Source organism: Lolium rigidum, chromosome 7 (genome assembly GCF_022539505.1).
Source record: "Lolium rigidum isolate FL_2022 chromosome 7, APGP_CSIRO_Lrig_0.1, whole genome shotgun sequence".
In the NCBI taxonomy this organism is placed as follows: Eukaryota; Viridiplantae; Streptophyta; class Magnoliopsida; order Poales; family Poaceae; genus Lolium; species Lolium rigidum.
Window position 1 is genome coordinate 93,209,228 of NC_061514.1, and position 19,902 is coordinate 93,229,129.

The following is a 19,902-nucleotide window of genomic DNA, read 5'->3' on the forward strand; positions in this document are numbered from 1 at the left end:
TACAAGTTTGTGGAGCATTTGCACATGAAAAACAAGTTTGTGGGAGCCCCATGTATTTAACTCTTTGTAAAAAAGAGGCCAAAATTGCGGGAAACCATGCAAACGCAGCATCTAAGTTTAGCATCACCATTGTCCAGTCATCTAGACGTCCTCCTAATTTAGCATCACTATTGTCCACACCTCTCTACAACCTTTTATGAATAATCTCCATTAATTAAGCACCTACAACTCTGGTGATCAATTCAAACTTCGGCGAATCAAACTGAACCGGCATGGCTCCGATCAACGCCTCCTTCGGCGCGGCGGTGTTGTCACTTCTTTTCCTGGTGTCATCGACAGCGGCCTTCAACATCACGAGGATCCTCGGCGAATTCTCCGACTTCTCCACCCTCAACAGCCTCTTTTCCCAGACGAAGCTGGCCGACGAGATCAACCGGCGGCAGACAATCACCGTGCTGGCAGTCGACAACGGCGCGATGGGCGCCATCTCGGCCCTCCCCTCGGACGTCCAGCGGAAGGTGCTCGCGGTGCACGTCGTCCTGGACTACTACGACGCCGACAAGCTCCGCGGCATAAAGAACGGCTCCGCCATGCTGACGACGATGTTCCAGTCCACCGGCCAGGCCACCAACCGGATGGGCTTCATCAACTACACCAGGCGCGCCGACGGCGTCATGATGTTCGGCTCCGCCGAGCCCGGCGCATCGCTGACGTCCCAGATGGTGAAGTCCGTGGCCTCCCGGCCCTACAACATCTCGGTGCTGCAGGTCAGCTCCGCGATCGTGCCGCCCAGCATCGGCTCCACTGACGGCAGCAAAGCTCACGCTCCGGAGAACGCCCATGCTAAGGCTCCCGCACCGGCGCCCACGCCGTCGACGAGCAAGAAGCCAAACGCCCCTGCTCCGGCTCCGGCACCGTCCGACGATTCTAGCGCTGAAGGACCTGCTGATGCACCTGGCCCGGCGGCAGACGGGCCCGACGCGGACGGTCCGGTGGCAGACTCACCCGACGCGGATGGCCCGTCGGCAGATTCGCCGGATGCAGATGGCCCGGCAGGCGCCGATGCACCGGCAGATGACAGCGACGATACCGCGGCCGCCACGGGCAGGGTGGTTGCCCATGCTGGTTTAGGTGTCATGGCGCTTGTGATCATGGGTGTTTCGCTCTGATTCAGCTAGATCGCTAGGTGAAGACAGCGGAGGTACGGGGTGCACTCATCGGAGAAGGCCAAAACATCGGATTCCGCCGGACGTTTGTGGTCCAGTCACAGGCGCCCTCTCGGATCTGATCTGGGCGGAGTGTTTCGAGTTTCTGCCCATGGTGCATGGGCCTCCCCTGGACCGCGCGGGAACATCTACTGTTCTGTGGGCGCGAGAATGTATACGATGAATGGAGCCTGTGCCCCGCCTGATCCGCTCCTTGCGGCGTGTTCTGTTTCTGTGGGCGTGTCGATTCAGATCCCAGCTCTCTCTGCCTCCGAACCTCTGATGCCTGCTGAAACGATGTTGCTCGCACCATAAAACGCGCGTGTTCATGCGTTCTGATCGTTTCTAGCTAGCGCGCGAGGCCGGCCATGTATATATAGTAAGAGCATGTCTAATGGAACTCTTAAACCCTTATAGCTATAAGGGTCGAGAATTGGCAAAATTGGAGGGGTTGGAGGTGTGAAAAACAGGAGGCATTTAGTGGAACCCTTAAACCCGTAAAAAACGGTTACCTGTACAGGTTGTGGTAGGGGTTGGCCCCTCCAACCCTTAAATGTACAGGTCGGAGCACGGGTTGGGACCTCGACCCTTAATTTTTTTTACAGATTTAGGGGTTTAGGGGTTCCACTAAATGGCATTTGAACCCTTAAATCCGTAAAAAAACGGTTGTATACAGATTTAAGGGTTCCATTAGACATGCTCTAACTCTCAATGTGTTTGGATGCTGAACTTGTCAGGCAAGGCCAACCTGCGTGCAGTTCCTCAGCCGATTTCAGGCACTACTCAGTCAGTGATTACATTCCACCAGCTGGTTCCACGCCCGCGTTCGGTGCAGGGGTAAAAAGCTAAGGGATCAACGTCTCAAAAACAATCAACATGATCAAAGAAAAAAAAAAAAAAGTCAACATGTTCAGAAAAGTTATACCTAGCAAGTGCATGAGGTACCTCATTGGCCTCCCTATTACAATGCTCAAAAGTAATATTCCTGAAACCCAAGCTAGGATCCCGCAATCTTCAGAAATCGTAGTTGAAGGTGTCGATGAAAAACCTCACTCCTTCATTGTCTCAATCGATCACATGCATATTATCCGGTTGGATATTGAAGTTGTTTGATCCGAGGTGATGAGCTAAACTCGACTCAGTTGACATTACGTCTCCACCATAAATGGAGCATCAAAAAATGTATTTCTTTGCAACTACCAATTTAGAATTTCTCATTGTTGTCCCTTGATATGGCTCCCATACCTCCATTGCCTTGATTAATATCGTATGTTGCATCCACATTGATTTTAATTATAACTTCAGGAGGGCGCGACCATACCTCTTTCATCTCTACAGGTTTCTTCTTTGATCTCCAGTAATTAGTAGCCACTTGTTGCTCATCACCATGAGTAAATTTTTGCCTTTTCCACCACACATACCAAGCTCCTACGAAGATGATTTCTGCAAGTCTAGTTCCTCCAAGAAGTGGTCATGAATGAAGGTTTAGAATTAGATGTTATAGGGTCAAGGGTCCCGATCTGTCCACTTACAAAGCTTGTGAGGTGAAGTTCCAAATATCAAGCTTCTCACACACATGTTTAGCTCGAAAACAAGGGAACAAAGCATGCATAACATCTTCACATTCAGTATTGCAGATCAGGCATTGAGTAGATGTTCCAAAGTATTTATATTAGCCAAAAATCCTAGCTAGGAATGGTATCACATCGTGAAGAGCTCGCCACTAGATTCAATCTTATCTGGAACTTCTAGATTCCATAATTTCTTCCACACCTGAATTCCAATTGATTATCTAACTAATTGGTAATCCTACTCCGCATGATAAGCTAACAACACCGTGAACAACCTAGTTTTTGTTTCTAGGTAGCACGTGAGGCCAGCCATGTATAGTAACTCTCAATGTGTTTGGATGCTGAAATTCTAGTCGGTGATTACATTCCGCCTGCTAGTTCACGCCCGCGTTCAGCGCATGGGTAAAAAGCTAGGGGGTCGTCATCTAAAAAAAACATGATCGGAGCAAAAACAGTCAACGTGACCACAAAAGCTATACCTAGCAACATGAGATACCTCATTGGCCTCCCTATTACAATGCTCAAAAGTAATATTCCTAAACCCAAACTAGGCTCCCGCAATCTTCAAATCACAGCTGAAGGTGTTGATGAAAAACCTCACTCCTTCATTGTCTCAATCACATGCATATTATACTACTGGATATTGAAGTTGTTTGATCTGAGGTGATGACTGATGAGCTAAACTAAACTCGTCCCACAACGCATACGCCTCCGCCATAAATGGATCATCCACAAAGCTTATTTCTTTGCAACTACCAATTTAGATTTTTCATTATTGTCTCTTTCTATGGCTCCCATACCTCCATTTCCTTGATTAACATCATATGTTGCATCAACATTAATTTTAATTATACATTCCGGATGGCGTGACCATGCCTTATTTTCTTCCTCTCTACAAGTTTTTTCTTTGATCTCCAATAATTAGTAGCCAAAACTCCAATTGATATTGCACTTACATGCACCACTTGTAGCGCATCACCATGAATATTTTTTTCCTTTCCCACCACACGTACCAAGCTCCTACGAGGAAGCAGGATGTTTTCTGCAAGCCCAATTCCTCCAAGAAGTGGTCATGAACGAAGGTTTAGAATTAGGTGTTCTAGGGTCAAGGACCCCGACATGTCCACTTAAAAAGCTTCCAAGGTGAAGTTCCAAATATCAAGCTTCTCACACACATGTTTAGCTTGAAAACAAAAGAACAAAGCATGCATAATATCTTCACATTCAATATTGCAGATCAGCACTGAGTAGATGTTCTAAAGTGTTTATTAGCCAAAAATCCAAGGCATGGTATCAAACTGTGAAGAGCTTCCCACTAGATTTTAATCTTAGCTGGAACTTGTAGATTCCATAATTTCTTTCACGGATGAATTCCTGTTGATCCTCCAATATTCATAACATTATGATTATGCCCGTCGAATTGGTAATTCCACGTACTCCACATGATAAGCTAACCGCACCATGAACAACCCAATTTTTGTGAGGTGTCGTGCTTCAAAATATTCCGTACCAGTTGGTGAAAGGACATGGATGTCACCTAAATGGGGAGGGGCGGTGAATAGGCGATTCAAAGATTTTACGAGATGGTCTTAACAAAGCACAATGCAAGATGTTACAATCCACAAGGGATCCTACAGTATGGTCACCGAACCCATACAAGCTTGGGGGTAATCTCCACAACTTAATTGGTGGCTCCCAGGAAATCACAATGCCATAAAGACCACCAAGCCATCTAGGATCCAAGGACCCAAGAGGAACAAGCTCTGGGTACAAGCACCCGATGTAATCAACTCATGAACTCTCACTTCCATGTATCACCGTGGAGAACTCAAGCTGGTGCACCAAATGCAATGGAAAGTCCTTCACTCCCAAATTCCACCAAAGCTACAAAAACTACTATGGGGAATAAGAGAGGAAGAACACAAGAGGAGAACACAAAATTTCTCCAATATCTAGATCTAAATAATTCCATCTTTTAAAAGAGATAATTTTGATTTGTACTATAGTAGATCTAGATCTCCTTCTTCCTCTCTACAAGTTTCTTCTTTGATCTCCAGTAATTAGTAGCCAAAACTCCAATTTATATTGCACTTCCATGCACAACTTGTAGCTCATCACCATGAATTTTTTTTCTTTCCCACCACACGTACCAAGCTCCTACGAGGATGGAGGATGTTTTCTGCAAGTCCAATTCCTCCGAGAAGTGGTCATGAACGAAGGTTTAGAATTAGGTGTTCTAGGGTCAAGGACCCCGATCCGTCCACTTGCAAAGCTTCCGAGGTGAAGTTCCCAATATCAAGCTTTTCACACACATGTTTAGCTTGAAAATAAGAGAACAAAGCATGCATAATATCTTCACATTCAATATTGCAGATCAGGCACTGAGTAGATGTTCCAAAGTGTTTATTAGCCAAAAATCCTAGGCATGGTATCAAAATGTGAAGAGCTTCCCACTAGATTTTAATCTTACCTGGAACTTGTAGATTCCATAATTTCTTTCACAGATGATTTCCTATTGATCCTCCAATATTCATGACATTATGATTATGCCTGCCGAGTTGGTAATCCAGCGTACTCCACATGATAAGCTAACCGCACCATGAACAACCCAATTTTTGTGAGGTGTCATGCTTCAAAATATTCCGTACCAGTTGGTGAAAGTACACGAATGTCGCCTAAATTGGGGGGGGGGGGGCTGAATAGGCGATTCAAAGATCTTACGAGATGGTCTTAACAAAGCAGAATGCAAGATGTCACAATCCACTAAGGGACCCTACAGTATGGTTACCGAACCCATACAAGCTTGGGGGTAATCTCCGTAACTTAATTGGTAGCTCCCAAGAAATCACCACCAAGATCACAATGCCATAAAGACCACCAAGCCATCTAGGATCCAAGGATCCAAGAAGAACAAGCTCTGGGTACAAGCACCTGATGTAATCAACTCATGAACTCTCACTTCCATGTATCACCGTGGAGAACTCAAGCTGGTGCACCAAATGCAATGGAAAGTCCTTCACTCCCAAATTCCACCAAAGCTACAAAAACTACTATGGGGGATAAGAGAGGAAGAACACAAGAGGAGAACACAAAATTTCTCCAATATCTAGATCTAAATAATTCCATCTTTTAAAAGAGATAATTTTGATTCGTACTATTGTAGATCTAGATCTCATCTCTCCTTTCCATCAAAATGAAACACATATCAGGGGGTGAATAGGGATAATAGCAACCACAAGGAAAGTCACAATGGGGGGGGGGGGAATTAATCTCAAAAAATTAGAGTGAACCTTTGGGGAAGACGGCCCCATAAATAGGTCCCTCGAAAACTGACTATTATGTGCAGGTTTTTGCATTATCCATACTACTGCTCGGACGAGCGATAGTACCGCTCCAAGTGCTACCGTCAGCCCTGGTCAATGCCTTAAGAGTAGAGACTGGTACTACCGGCATGCGTACCACTCATGTATCGCTGCATATTCTTCAAGCACGACATCACGAGCGGTACCTGATTGCCACCATGCCAGGTACTATCGTGAGTGCAACACCACAGAGCGGTACTTGAGCGGTACCATGGTTGGTACTACCACGCAGACCACGTAGAACGCGTCTCAGGCTCTCATCGGTACTTTTGGGCTAGGTACAGGTCGGGTTACTCGACCAACACCACCCCTTCATGAAACCAGAGCGATGTCGCGATTGGTACTACTCCTCCTGAAGGAGGAGCGATAGTACCACAACAAAGGTTCTAGTGCTTACCTGATGGATGGGCAGCGGTATAAGTTCTGCTTCCGTAGAGACAGTGGTACTACCGGTGGCCACACCGGTACTAACGGCCAGAACAAAACTGCTGAAACCATCAGACCAAAACTATCACTGTTGTTGACTCCGAACTATAGATTCATAACCTCCTCCAACGAAAATCGGTAAAAATTCTAATATAAAAAATTCAGGTAGTTTTCCATACGAAATCCATTTTGGATGAACTAGAGATGTCATAAAAATAACCATAATCTCTAAAACACCATATAGAGAAGATCCAAATAATAACAAAGAAAGATGATGTCAAGAATGCAAAGGTTTGAGCTCTCTCTTAATGATACGATCAAGCTACTCACTCGAGAGTCCCTCTTGATAGTATGGGAAACTATCCTACAAACCGATCTCCCAACAAGCACCTCGAGACCGGTAAGAAATGAACACTATCAGGAAAAAACTTTATACTTGCATATTCCACTTGATCTTGATGATGACGATCTTGTCCGCTTTAAGATGGAACATATTTCTTGATTGTGCTTTCTATATTCACAAATCCATGATCACCATATGGACCGAAAACTTCAAGCATATGATCTTTTATAGATAACTCATCTTAAACTTGCACTTTATTTCTTTTTTCTTCGTTATATTTATGTCTTGAAGAACACATAGAGCTCACTATGTCTTCTTCAAGACATATGCTTACCATAGGCTCAACTCTCCCATGACTAATCTTCATATCACTCCTTGATTAGCGCCTAGGTAATCACGTTATCTTCTTCACTTTCTCCTTCTTCCAACCTTAAAGCCAATATGTGGTTCAAACATGTTTATGGACAATTCCTATAAGTACATTTCAATCCAAACATTATACCACATGGATTGTTATTAATTACCAAAACTACACATGGGGGCTCCATACACTTTCAGTTGGTGCAATAGAAAATTTATAATATTTTATTAGCATCTACACTTCAGAACAACTCCCTTATCACATCTTCATCCCATGACCCGTGTCTAGGTTAACTAAATCGGAGAGTTTATTCGGCGAGATATAACCTTTTGGAGTGTATACCTTTATTTTTTGGCATGTAGGAATCCAAGCGTATTCCCAGATACTAATTTGGTCACCTTCGCCAAATCTTCATATACATCCTTGGTTAAAATAATGCACTCCATGTAGAATACTTTGCCACGTAAAGAAACTTCCAGATTAGTGTTTTGCCTTTAAAAGATATCCATCCGGATAATATTTAGCTTGAAGAACTCTTGCATAAAGTGAATCTGGTTCCTCCATAAGCCTCTAGCATTGTTTCTCTATCATTGCATTATCAAAAGTATGCAAATCTCAAAAACCATACATCCTCCATATTTTGGTATACATATTTTTCACCATGCTAAGCAGTGCATTTTTTTGTGGTCATCACCAGCACCCCACCATAGTTGTGAAATAGCATCACTAGTACCCTTTCATATATTTTTCGGTATATTAGGTACTGTTATCGCAAACACATGTGTAGCTGGGGCAGCCGCCTTGATCAATGTTTCTGTCCAACCCATAATTTTCTTCTCCCACTCAAATCTGCATCTGTGTATGGCATTGCACATCTTCAGGCGTATGGCATTCCACTTCCGCTATGCCGAGCTGCCATGCCGCGATGTAGTTGTTTCATCCATACTAACTAGACGACACACATGACTCGTTTGTGCACTGTGTCGTGTCGTCATTATAGTCGCTTGGGCCTCAACAATGCATGCTTCGAGAGGAAGCCGTAACTCTCATTTGTGTGAGAAACACTTATGGAAAATAACCTAGACTCCTAGCTACAAATCCTAAAAGGATGCTTACGGGATCAAAAGACCAGCGACCACCACAAGCCACCCAAATACAATGTCGGTGACATCCAAAACAGGTTCATCGTCCAACAAGTAACTCTACATCACCTTCTTCACCGACCATCCCTACAACGAGCAGGCAAGGGGCCTCGATGGCCATGAGAACTATGGAATTATGTTTAAACACCCACACCTCGATCCTAACCACGATCTCGTGTGTTGCGCTTCTTCATTTATGTATGGCCAACTGCTGTTTGTAGTTGCAGCTAGATCTAAAATTAAAACTCGAAACTCACGAGCTAAACGAGTAACTCGCGACTCAACGCGTCCTGCTCTCGCGGTCCGTCGCTCCACGTCCTCCATGCCGAGCTGCCATCGTCACGATGCGGCAGTTGGCTCATCCCAACCGGGCTACACCCATGAATTGCTTGTGCATTGTACTGTGTCGTCGTCACAGTACTCAGTTGGGCCTCAAGAATGGCAGCCGTCGAGCCGATCTGTTCACGGCCCAAAGCCCCAAACATTTCCAACAAAATATCGGACAATGCTCGTTCTATACCCAAACCACTGAGCTCGTTGACCAAAGCGAAAGCAGCCAGTCTACTCCTCTCCACCCCACGGGAGCTTCGTCGGATAAGATAAACTCGTACTACGATGAGCGGCGGCGACACCCTCTCCTCGGCAACGGCGGCCGACGCCTCCGCCATATGCGCCCAGATCGCGTTCGTCTTCTCCGCGCCCTCCGCGCATCCCCTGGCCCGCTCCGTCCTCGTCTCCGAGCTCGCCGCCGCGGCCTCCCGGGGCGGCCGCGTGTTCGTGCACGGCGTCGGGCGCGAGGGCCTCATGATGCGCGCCCTCTGCATGCGCCTCGCGCACCTCGGCCTCCCCGCGCACTGCGTCGGCGACGTCACGGCGCCTCCCGCCTTGTCAGGGGACCTCCTCGTCGCCTCCGCGGGGCCCGGCGCGTTCTCTACCGTCGACGCCATCTGCGGCGTGGCGCGCGGCGCCGGCGCGCGCGTCCTGCTGCTCACTGCCCGGCCGGAGGGTGACTTCCCGGGGCGCCAGGCGGACGTGGTCGCCCACCTCCCCGCGCAGACCATGGCGGACGACGAGGATTGTGGCGCGGCGGCGGCGCAGGGGAGCTCGCAAGCGAAGCTGCCGATGGGGAGCCTGTACGAGGGTGCCATGTTTGTGCTCTTCGAGATGGTGGTGCTGGAGCTCGCGCGCGTTCTGGGCCAGAGCCCGGCCCAGATGAGATCTCGCCACACCAACTTGGAGTAGTCCAATGTTTCAACTTCTGCTCAAACTGCGCTGACCGCTGAGGATTGTGTCGACTTGTCGTCAACATGCCTCTTAGCAAATGTCATGTTGCTCAGCGTTGAGTTGAGTAGGTTGGATACTGAAGCGAGTATAAGTGTACAACAGAGTAACAATAAAAAACTGAGTTCTTGCAAACAAGAAGAAGAAAAAGACTTGACAAACTTGTGCTTTTGAGATCTGGGTTATAACAGTCGATATAGTACTATTTTTTTGTTACTATGACATCCAAATTCATTTTGATCTTGGCTGCATATAATCCTACCACCGGAAAACTATTTAAAAATTCAAACACAAATTTTGTGTGTATGTCTCGATATTCTACGTATGCACCATGGAAAACCGACATATTTTATGTCACACTTGGTTTTTCCTAAAAAGACTTTGCGAGCACATAGAACGTTGAGACGTAGATGCGACATCTTTATTAGATTTTTTTTAACATTTTGATTTTTATAAAACTCATTTTAAAAACCAGGAGCATGCTCCTAGGTGCAAAAACACCTTATTTCCTTCTTACTCTAGAAAAATTAACAATATATGCATGTAACATAGGATACTTTTCTCAAGCACAAACCACCCATATCAAATATCAGAACAATGGTAGATAACATAACATACTGCTTTTTTAAAGGAAAGCTAGGAATTAAGTTTGTCCAAAAACCGGATCAAAAACCTCACAAACAAGGGCAAGAACCATGTGTTCACATGACACAAGACCAACACAAACAAACAAAAAACCTTCAGCCATGTCCTAAGGGCATCTCCAACCGGGCGTCACAAACCGCGCCCGCGCGTTCGGATGGGTCGAGCCGGACAAAAACGCGGCCCAGCGCGCGGACCCATCCCTAAAACGGATGGCCACGGCGTCCGGGACGACCCAAACCCGGCCCAAATCTGGGGCGAGTTTGCGTGGCCGCGGACGCCGAATGCTGGTCGCTCGCGTCCGCCCCTTGTCCGCCCCTGGCCCGCGTGTCATAGAAATAGAACCGTTTTTTTTTCATTGGAAATAACCATTACAATTTTTTTAGCCTACTACTTCTATCCTAATACGTACGGGGCCGGCGGCCTCGCCGGCGCGGCGGAGGACTTCAGCCTCCTCCTTTCCGCTCGCGCGCCGGCTCGCCGACGGGGCCGTGGATTTCGCTCGACGCGGGCGGCCTGTACGCGTGAGGATCCGACTCCAGCTTATTAGCTGGGCGGCGCGGCAGAGGTCTTCATCCTCCTCCTTTACGCTCACGCGCCTCGGGCGCGCTCGCGCTCCGCCTCCTGACGCGGCACCACCCGCTTCCCGCATAGCTCCAGCTCCTGCAGGGCGGCGCGTTCCACAGCAGTGCGCGCCTCCAGGCGGATGCGGCCGGCGGCCTGGGCCTCGTGGTTCCCGTCCCGCCGCCACATTCGCTCTTGTCGGCCGCGCTCCGCCGACGCAGCAACCTCCCGGGCGCGCCGCTCGGGCGAGGGCATCTGGATGAGGTGGCGGGCTGCTCGCATAGCGAGCAGCTCGTTCTTCTGCCCGAGAAGGTCGCCTAGTCGGCGGCGACCGGCCCGGCAGGTCGCCTCATGCTCCTTCGTCACGCGCGTGAGGTCGGCGAGACGCTCCTCGATGTCGGCGTTGATGTTGGCCAGCGCGAGGTCCTCCTCGTTCACGGGTGCGGTGACCCAGCATACCACTGCATGTTGTAGTATACAAGTCGTTGATATGATCTTTGTGAAGGGGCTTCCTCACAATTGCCATATCCCTCAGAGTGGTACAACAGAAACATTGCAGGTCATAACACTTCATACTTTATTACAAACATTGTCTTACAAGTTGGTATCCTCACAGGTCCTATGAGAACACCCTAAGAGACTACTAAAGTACCATTACAAATTATACTAAAGATGAAAAGAGCTCAACAACTTATTTAGGTAAGTTCTACGTTGCTCGGCTCTATGATACTAAGGTATGTCACTACTCCTCCACCTCCGTGTCATCCGGTCCGTAGACTATCCCATAGTCTACGCCTTCCACTCCGCCGGTAAGATCAGTGTTCTTCGTAGACCAGCTCGTAGCTTCCTCTCGGTGCCCCATCGTTGATAGCCTCCACTTCGGGATCACGAGCCTAGCAAGGGTGTCGAAAGAAAGTGAGTACAGAGGTACTCAGCAAGTTCTAAAAGAATAAAAGGTGTTTGATGCACTAGCTACGACCATTGATCGTGAAATCGCAGGTCAATGCATGTTTTGAAAACATTTCTTCAAAAGGTTGCTTTTATTATGAAAACTATGCCCGTCGGCCTTCACAGGTTGACCGGAACTTCGTGGAGTTCCTTTCCTCGCCGCGTTCGCAGCTTCCCTTCCCGAACAAGGAGTGACAACCACAATTTAATACACTCGCAGAGGTGCGTTACTTTTCCCACAAGAGATCTCACCCTTTTTGCCATCCGCGAGGACTTGCCCCCGTTCACACTTCCTTTGGTGTGAGGCCAGGTATAAAGATCCAAGCCCACACCGCCTTCTCCGCGACCGCAAACCCACCCTTTTGTCCACCCGCACACCTCCAGTAGACTTCCCCGATAATACGGCTTTACTCATGGTGTACTTTGGACAATCCTTCATAGATCGTAGAGCCATCATCACTAATGGATGGGGATTTAAAAGGCTATCCCAACCTACGGCTAGTGCCTCCAGCACCCCGCCGGCTCTACCAATCCGTTGGCGTGCGTAAGGGAAAAGATACGACCGGCTTCCCAGCAGCCATTATAGATCTCATGGTCAACGCGATTTGTACGGCGCTAGAATCACCGGACTGGCATTGGTAATTTAATCCTAGGGTGATATAACCCATTGCAATGGAACCTCCACCATATCAACACATACCATGGTTCCATTGCCAGCCACATAGTCATATTCATAGTTGGAAATTAACATTTCATTTGCGATGCAGGAATGATAAGTATATAGCTTTGCATTAAAAGTAGTAAAAATAATCAAGTTGACATGAGCAAGGGTGAACTTGCCTGTGGACTGCGAGATAGTGCAGTTCAATGCAGTTGATGGAACCTGGGACCTCGGGTTCTCGTAAGAAGCATCATTGTCCGGTAAGGACAATGTTATAAAAATCCAAATAATGCAATCATGGATGTATTATTTTATGTTGAATCCCTTTACCCCATTGAGTTATTACAATTTAGGGTTGTATTTAAGATTTATGTCTTTGACGGTAATTTACAATTGATTTAAAAGTATTAATCATTGTAATTCACACAAAGTACAACAATCCAAAGTAACATGATTTTACTTGGTAATTACCTTAGTCATTCCAAGATAATTTGAAATTATAAAGTTACCTCTATAGTTTTTTGGAATAAAAGGGAATATAGTAGTTTTCTGGGAAAAATTCTCTTGTTCAAAAGAAATGACTTGGAATAATAGAATCTCATTTTGAAATGTTCGAAAATAAGTTTTTGAACTTATTTGAGATTTTTCCTTGAATTTTAAATACAAGGAAATAATAATTGAAAATTCCAAGTGATTATTTAAATTCTGAAAATTCATAATTTTGAATTTGTTTCATAAATTCCATTTCATATTTTATTCTGGTTAAGATTTATTTTTCATTCATAAATCCAATTTTTATTGGATTTTTAGAGTTGTTTATGATTTATTAAAATTTGGTAAAGTTTTGATCTTTTATTAATTAGAAAAAGACCAAATTACCCCTTGGACTTATATTGGGCCCAGCCCAATAGACTAACCCAGGGACGGCCCAATTAGGCTGGCCCCCTTTTGGGTTTGGTGGCGCCGAAGCGGCCCACCACTCTCACTCTCACTCGGCCCTCTTCTCACTCGTCTAACCCTAATCTCCGGCGACCCCGAGGCGATGGCGTCGCCGCCATGGCCGCCGCCCCGCTCCGGCCATCACCGGCCTCCTCCGCCGTGGTCACCTACCGATCTAGAACCGCCTCGAGCAGATCTATCGATCCGTCCGAGCCGTTTCTCTCCTCTCGTCCTCTCCCCGGCGAATCGCCTCGGTCCGGATCTCTCGGAGAATCGCCATGGGCGATCCGGTGATTCTCCGACGAGCTCTCGCCCTCGTCGTCGACGTGTGCGCCTCCGAGACCGACCCGGCGCGGGTGCTGCTGCGCCGCCCGTGCCGTCGTCTCCATGCCGTGCCGCCGTGGTGGTGTTCGTCGGCGTAACGCCGGCGACTTCCTCGGCTTTGCAGCCGCTATGGCCGCGCGGGCACCGCCTCGCCATGCCATAGCTTCTCGCCTCCGTGCGCGGGTAAGGTCCTCTCGCTCCTCCTCCTTCTCTCTCGTGCGCCTCCCTTGCCACCGTTCTTCTTCCTCCTCATGATCTCGTTGCTCTTTGGTGGTCTTGTGATCATCTAGAGTCATACTATCGCCGCGCAATCTTATCGTGCTTCGGTTCATCGCAAGCCCATGGTCGATTACCGCTTGCTCGGTACCGGCACATGTCGATTTGCTTGCTATCTATGCTCGTGCTTACTTTTCTCGTCGCTCCTAGCATGCTCTGTACTTGCCATGCTCTACTGTGCTTGCTCAAAAGCTATCTATTCCATGCTATGCTTGGTTATGACTTGCTTTTGCTTACTGGACTATCATGCTTGCTTGTCTAGGTGTACTTGTGATGCATCTGTGACACTTGTGTGTGTGCCAGAGTGCCTGTGATATGATTCAGTACTAATTCTGCAACCTAATGATCCATTGGATCATTTCTTGCTTGTTGGCAAAACTCTCGTGTAGCTTGGCTTGCTATGATTGATCAATTTGATCAATTGTTTGTCGCTGATTGCTTACCGGCTAACACCGTGGTTATATGGTTCACTTATTTGGTGATGCCGATGCTCAAGCATCACCGTGTCGTTGCTTACTTGCTCTAGTGGCTATGAATTAAGTTGTATTGCTTAACAAGATGTCGTTGTCATGCTTAGCATGGATCTCGTGATAAATTCATGCTTAGATTACTTAATTATGATGAACTCGCTTATGCAGTGATGATTTAAATGTCTTGCTTGTATATGAGTTTGTCTGTTCATGATTCTTTTACAAGCAATTAAACTCCGAATCCATTTCTGGATAGTGATGTGGTCTATTTGGCTTGCTCTTATTTGGTGCTAAGTGTGATGTGACCTCGTAGCCTTGCTACCGACCGGTTGCTCACCTAGTGGTTGGATCTTGTTGGCTACTCAACTTTGCTTGCATATTAGGGGATCATAGTAAGTATGAATGCCAATATGCTTGCCCGTGAAGAAATCTAGGGTTTCGATGGTTGCTTGCTTAGGATCTTCTCGTGTAGTCTTAGCTGCTAATCTATGCTATCTACCGGTGCTATCTCGTGCATGTGATCTTGTTAGTGTGCATCCGTGCATGCCGTCTAGCTTCGTGCACCTGATTTGTATCCGGATGGTTTTCGTCTTAGTGGCTTTTGATCGGCAAGTAATCCTTGGTGAAAACCAAGTGATGATTTACCCATATGAGCATCTCGCTCATCCCATGCTTATGCATATGATGGATTAGATCCATTGGATCTTTTCCAGAACTAGGTATACCTTGTTCCAGCTTCCTAGAAAGTAATGCTTTGTTGATGCAGTACTTGGGTTTGTTCACAGCTCCTTCACCTCCGGAGCTTGGATGATCTTCTAGGTCACCATGATCTCCGGTGGCTTGAGGAGTTGTGTGCTGGTTCTCGTTCTTGCTCAAGAACAGATGAACTATGCTTGTTTTTGCTTCACCCTTACCTCGGTGATCTTATCTCGGTCGACCGTGCACCGGTTCTAGGGTTTGTGTGCTATTTATATGGTCTCTACTACTTCCCCGGCCATGACACACAAGCCCGGTCACTTTATGACTCACCCCTTGCATTGCCTTGTCGTTGCTGCCCAAGCACACTTGAGCTGTGTGCTCTCATATGCCGAAACTTGAGCCCCCTGCAACTCGCTCGCCTTTGGTCTCGTCGTCGATCCTATCTTGTGTCGTCCCCGGTTTTGGACAAGCACAAGTGTGTCGTGACTTGGTTCTGTCCAAACCGAAGATTGTGTCACTTGCTAACCGTCTAAACCGAATCTTGAGCTAACACTTATATTCTGGCTAGTGTTTGTGATCCGTTTTGTGTGTTTTGAAGTTGAATATGACCGTAATATGTTCTTCAAGCATTTAGTTTAGGTTTTTGTTATAGGAGCAAATTGTAATCTTTATTTTCATTTCTGTTTATTATTTATCAATTCTTGTATCAAGAATATTGTAAAGACTTTGTAATCTGTGTTGATATCAATAAAGCTCAAGTTTTTGTTCATGAGCTTTTGATCTATGTAATGTTTACATTCCGAATTAAATATTGTATTTAATATTCAGTTTGAAATTCAAAGTCATTTGAATTTATAAATTGTGTTTGAATGATGAGTTCTATTTTATATTGTTCAATGCTTATTGTTAAATGTATTAACACTTGTCAAATGAAATCAATTCCCCAAATCAACAAGATACAAAAGAGATCATGTCGAAATTTCCCTAACTCACATTGCCTAACCCTAAGTGCAAGATGAGAGAGAATCTCGATCCCTCTTAGGTTTAGTTGCAATAAGGCGCGAAAATTTCCCCCGTTTTGCGATGAAATGCACATCCCATTTCTAAATCTACCCTTCGTTGTTCCTAGGTTCTGGGTTATTACAGCCTCTCCCCTTAACGTAAAACTTCGTCCCGAAGTTAAGATTGGTACCCGAACATCTCTGGGTAAGACTTCCCGAGTTCTTCTTCTCGTCTCCCAAGTAGCTTCTCGCTCGAGATGATGTTGCCATTGCACTTTGCGTATTTGATTGCTCTGTTTCTTAATTTCTTCCATTGTACTTCTAAGATCTTTTCAGGCCTTTCCACATAAGTTAGGTCAGATTGCAATTCTATTTCTTCATATGTGATAGGATCATCCGGTGCCTTCAAACATTTTCTGAGTTGTGAAACATGAAATACATTATGAACTTGACTTAGTTGTGCCGGTAATTCCAACTCAAAGGATGTTCCTCGATTCTGGACCGAGTATCTTAAATGGTCCAATATATCGAGGACTTAACTTTCCTTTCACTCCGAACCTCTTAAGTCCTTTCATTGGGCTAACCTTTAAATAAACCATGTCTCCCACTTTCGGTTCCCAATCTCTTCTCTTTAAGTCGGCGTAACTCTTCTGACGACTCTGAGCTATCTTGAGTCTATCCCGGATCACCTCGATGACGTCTTGTCTTTCTTTGATGTAATCCGGTGTAAATTCCTTGTTTTCTCCGGTTTCAAACCAACAAATTGGTGATCTACACTTCCTTCCGTACAATGCTTCGTACGGTGCCATCTCGAATGCTACTCGATAACTATTGTTATATGAGAACTCCGCTAAAGGTAAATGATCCTCCCATGAGCCTCCAAAGTTCGTAGCACAAGCTCTAAGCATGTCCTCAAGTATCCGATTGGTTCTTTCGGTTTGTCCTCCGGCTTGTGGATGATATGTCAGTACCGAAATCCAACTTGGATCCCAAAGATTCTTGTAGTTGTTTCCGTAATGCTGATGTGAAAATCGAACCTCTATCCGAGACTATCTTCTTTGGTACTCCATGTTTACTCACAATTTCCTTCACATAAATATCCACAAGCTTTTCTCGCAAGTATCTTTTGTGTTTACGGCTATGAAATGAGCGCTCTTGGTAAGTCTATCCACTATTACCCATATCATATCCTTCCTCTTATTAGTCATTGGTAAACCAGTTGACAAAATCCATTCCGATTTCATCCCATTTCCATTCCGGTATCTTTAGTGGTTTGAGTAATCCCGCAGACTCTGATGTTCCGCCTTCACTCGTTGACATGTATGACATTCCGAGACATATTGTGCTATTTCTCTTTTCATGTTGTTCCACCGTAACATCTCCTTCAAATCCATATACATCTTGGTACTTCCCGGATGTATGGAATAAGGGGTTTCATGTGCTTCTTTTAATATGATTGACTTCACTTCTGGATCATCCGGTACACAGATCCTTTTCTGGAAATATAATGAATCAAAATCCCCTAGATGGAATTCCGATGGTCTTCCTTCGCCAATCCTCTTGATTTCCTCTTGAATGAACAAATCATCCGCTTGCTTTCGGATAATCTCATATTTCAAATCCGAGTACATTTCATCCATAATCCTCATGGTTGCTATACTTCCTTTGGCATCACCTTGAATAAACAAGATCTGAGCATCTTCTAACTCCTTCCGAAGTTCCTTTGGAATCTCCCATTCCGTAGGTTGATTCTCCGTACTTTTTCTGCTTAAGGCATCTGCTACTACATTAGCCTTGCCTGGGGTATAGTTGATCTTAAGGTCGTAATCCTTAATCAACTCCAACCATCTCTTCTCGTCTCATGTTTAATTCTTTCCGGGTGAAGAAATACTTCAAACTTTTGTGATCGTTGTATAACTCACATTTAGATCCATATAGAAATTGTCTCCAACTCTTCAAAGCATACACCACCGCCGCTAACTCGAGATCATGTACCGGGTAGTTGTGTTCATGTGGTTTCAACCGTCTTGATCCATAAGCTATTACCTTCCGATCTTGCATTAGAACACATCCAAGTCCATTCTTGGAAGCATCACAATACACCGTGTAATCCTTTCCCGGTTCAGAACCGCTAACACAGTAGCCGTGGTTAACTTATCTTTGAGTGTTTGAAACCGGCTTCACACTCATCCGTCCACACAAATGGAGTATTTTTCTTGAGTAACTTGGTCATTGGTCCCGCAATCTTCGAAAATCCCTCTATGAATCTCCGATAATAGCCTCGCCATACCAAGAAATCCTCGTATCTCCTTAGCATTTTTAGGTGATTTCCATTCCAATACGGACTCGAACCTTACTTGGATTCACCGCTATGCCTTCTTTGGTTATGACATGTCCAAGAAATTCAACACTATCTAACCAAAATTTGCACTTGCCGAACTTCGCATATAGCCGATGTTCTCTCAAAGTTTGCGTAACTATCTTCAAATGCTTGGCATGTTCTTCTTTATCTTTGGAATAGATTAGAATATCATCTATGAACACTATCACAAACTTGTCCAAGTACTTCATGAATATCTTGTTCATCAAATTCATGAAAATTGCTGGTGCATTTGTTAGTCCAAATGGTACAACCAAGTATTCATGGTGTCCATACCTTGATACGAATGCTCGTTTTTGGTACATCTTCCTTCTTGATCTTGATTTGATGGTATCCCGACCTTAAATCTATCTTCGAGAAGACTCTCGCTCCTTGAACTTGATCAAAAAGATCTTGAATTCTAGGTAAAGGATACTTGTTCTTGATCGTTACATTGTTCAAATTTCTATAATCTCCACACATTCTCTTTCCTCCATCTCTTTTATCCACAAAAATAACTCGGTGTACCCCATGGTGACACACTTTCTTGAATAAATCCCTTCTGTTCCAGCTCATCTATCTGAGCTTTCAGTTCCACTAACTCCTTTGGCCCCATCTTATATGGTGGTTGTGCTATTGGTGATGTGCCCGGAATCGTGTCGATTGTGAATTCTATCTCTCTATCGAGTGGCATCCCCGTAGTTCATTAGGAAATACATCCTTAAATTCATTCACTACAGGAATATCTTCAATTCTCACTTCCTTCAGCCGTTGAGTTCCAATCCAATCTCTAATTCACCGTACTTATCTCCTTGGAACACAATTCTACCTCCGATGGAGTCGCGAAGTGATACTGTTTTGTCTCCACAGGTAATCACCGCTCCATTTTCGGTCAACCAATCCATCCCTAAGATGACTGATATGTCCTTCATGGGTATGATTAATAGGTCCGCGAAATACACACAATCACATATGGTTAGGACTTGTGCTTCTTTCACGTGGGTCACTAAGATCGTTCCCCCCGCGGATAGGACAGTTATAGGGGTTTCTAACTTAGAACATCTAAGCCCGAATTTTTCCACAAACTCCAATGCAAGAAATGATGTGGTTGCTCCAGTATCAAATATTACTTTGCCAGGATGAGTAAGAATGCTTAGCGTACCTAAAACTCGTTTGATCCGATTCTTCCGCTTGTTCCAAAGATGTGCAATTCAGCTTTCCATAAGGCTTTCCCCTCTTATTGTTGTTGTTGTTGTAGTTGCGGTTGTTGTTATTGTTGTTGTTATTGTTGTTGTTGCCACCTCGTCCTCCGCAGCTCGTCCACTCCA

General features: G+C 45.5%; 2 protein-coding genes across 2 annotated transcripts; both read left to right on the forward strand.

Moving 5' to 3' along the window:
- The first annotated feature begins 272 nt into the window (after positions 1–272).
- On the forward strand, positions 273–1,169 carry LOC124671681 (fasciclin-like arabinogalactan protein 14). The gene has a single exon (XM_047208025.1). It carries the CDS (start codon positions 273–275, stop codon positions 1,167–1,169), a length of 897 nt encoding a protein of 298 aa, XP_047063981.1.
- Positions 1,170–8,970: 7,801 nt separating this feature from the next.
- Positions 8,971–9,910, forward strand: LOC124679525 (3-hexulose-6-phosphate isomerase-like). Its single transcript, XM_047215260.1, has one exon. The coding sequence runs from the start codon at positions 9,026–9,028 to the stop codon at positions 9,650–9,652; it is 627 nt and encodes a 208-aa protein (XP_047071216.1). The 5' UTR covers positions 8,971–9,025; the 3' UTR covers positions 9,653–9,910.
- Positions 9,911–19,902: the final 9,992 nt, after the last annotated feature.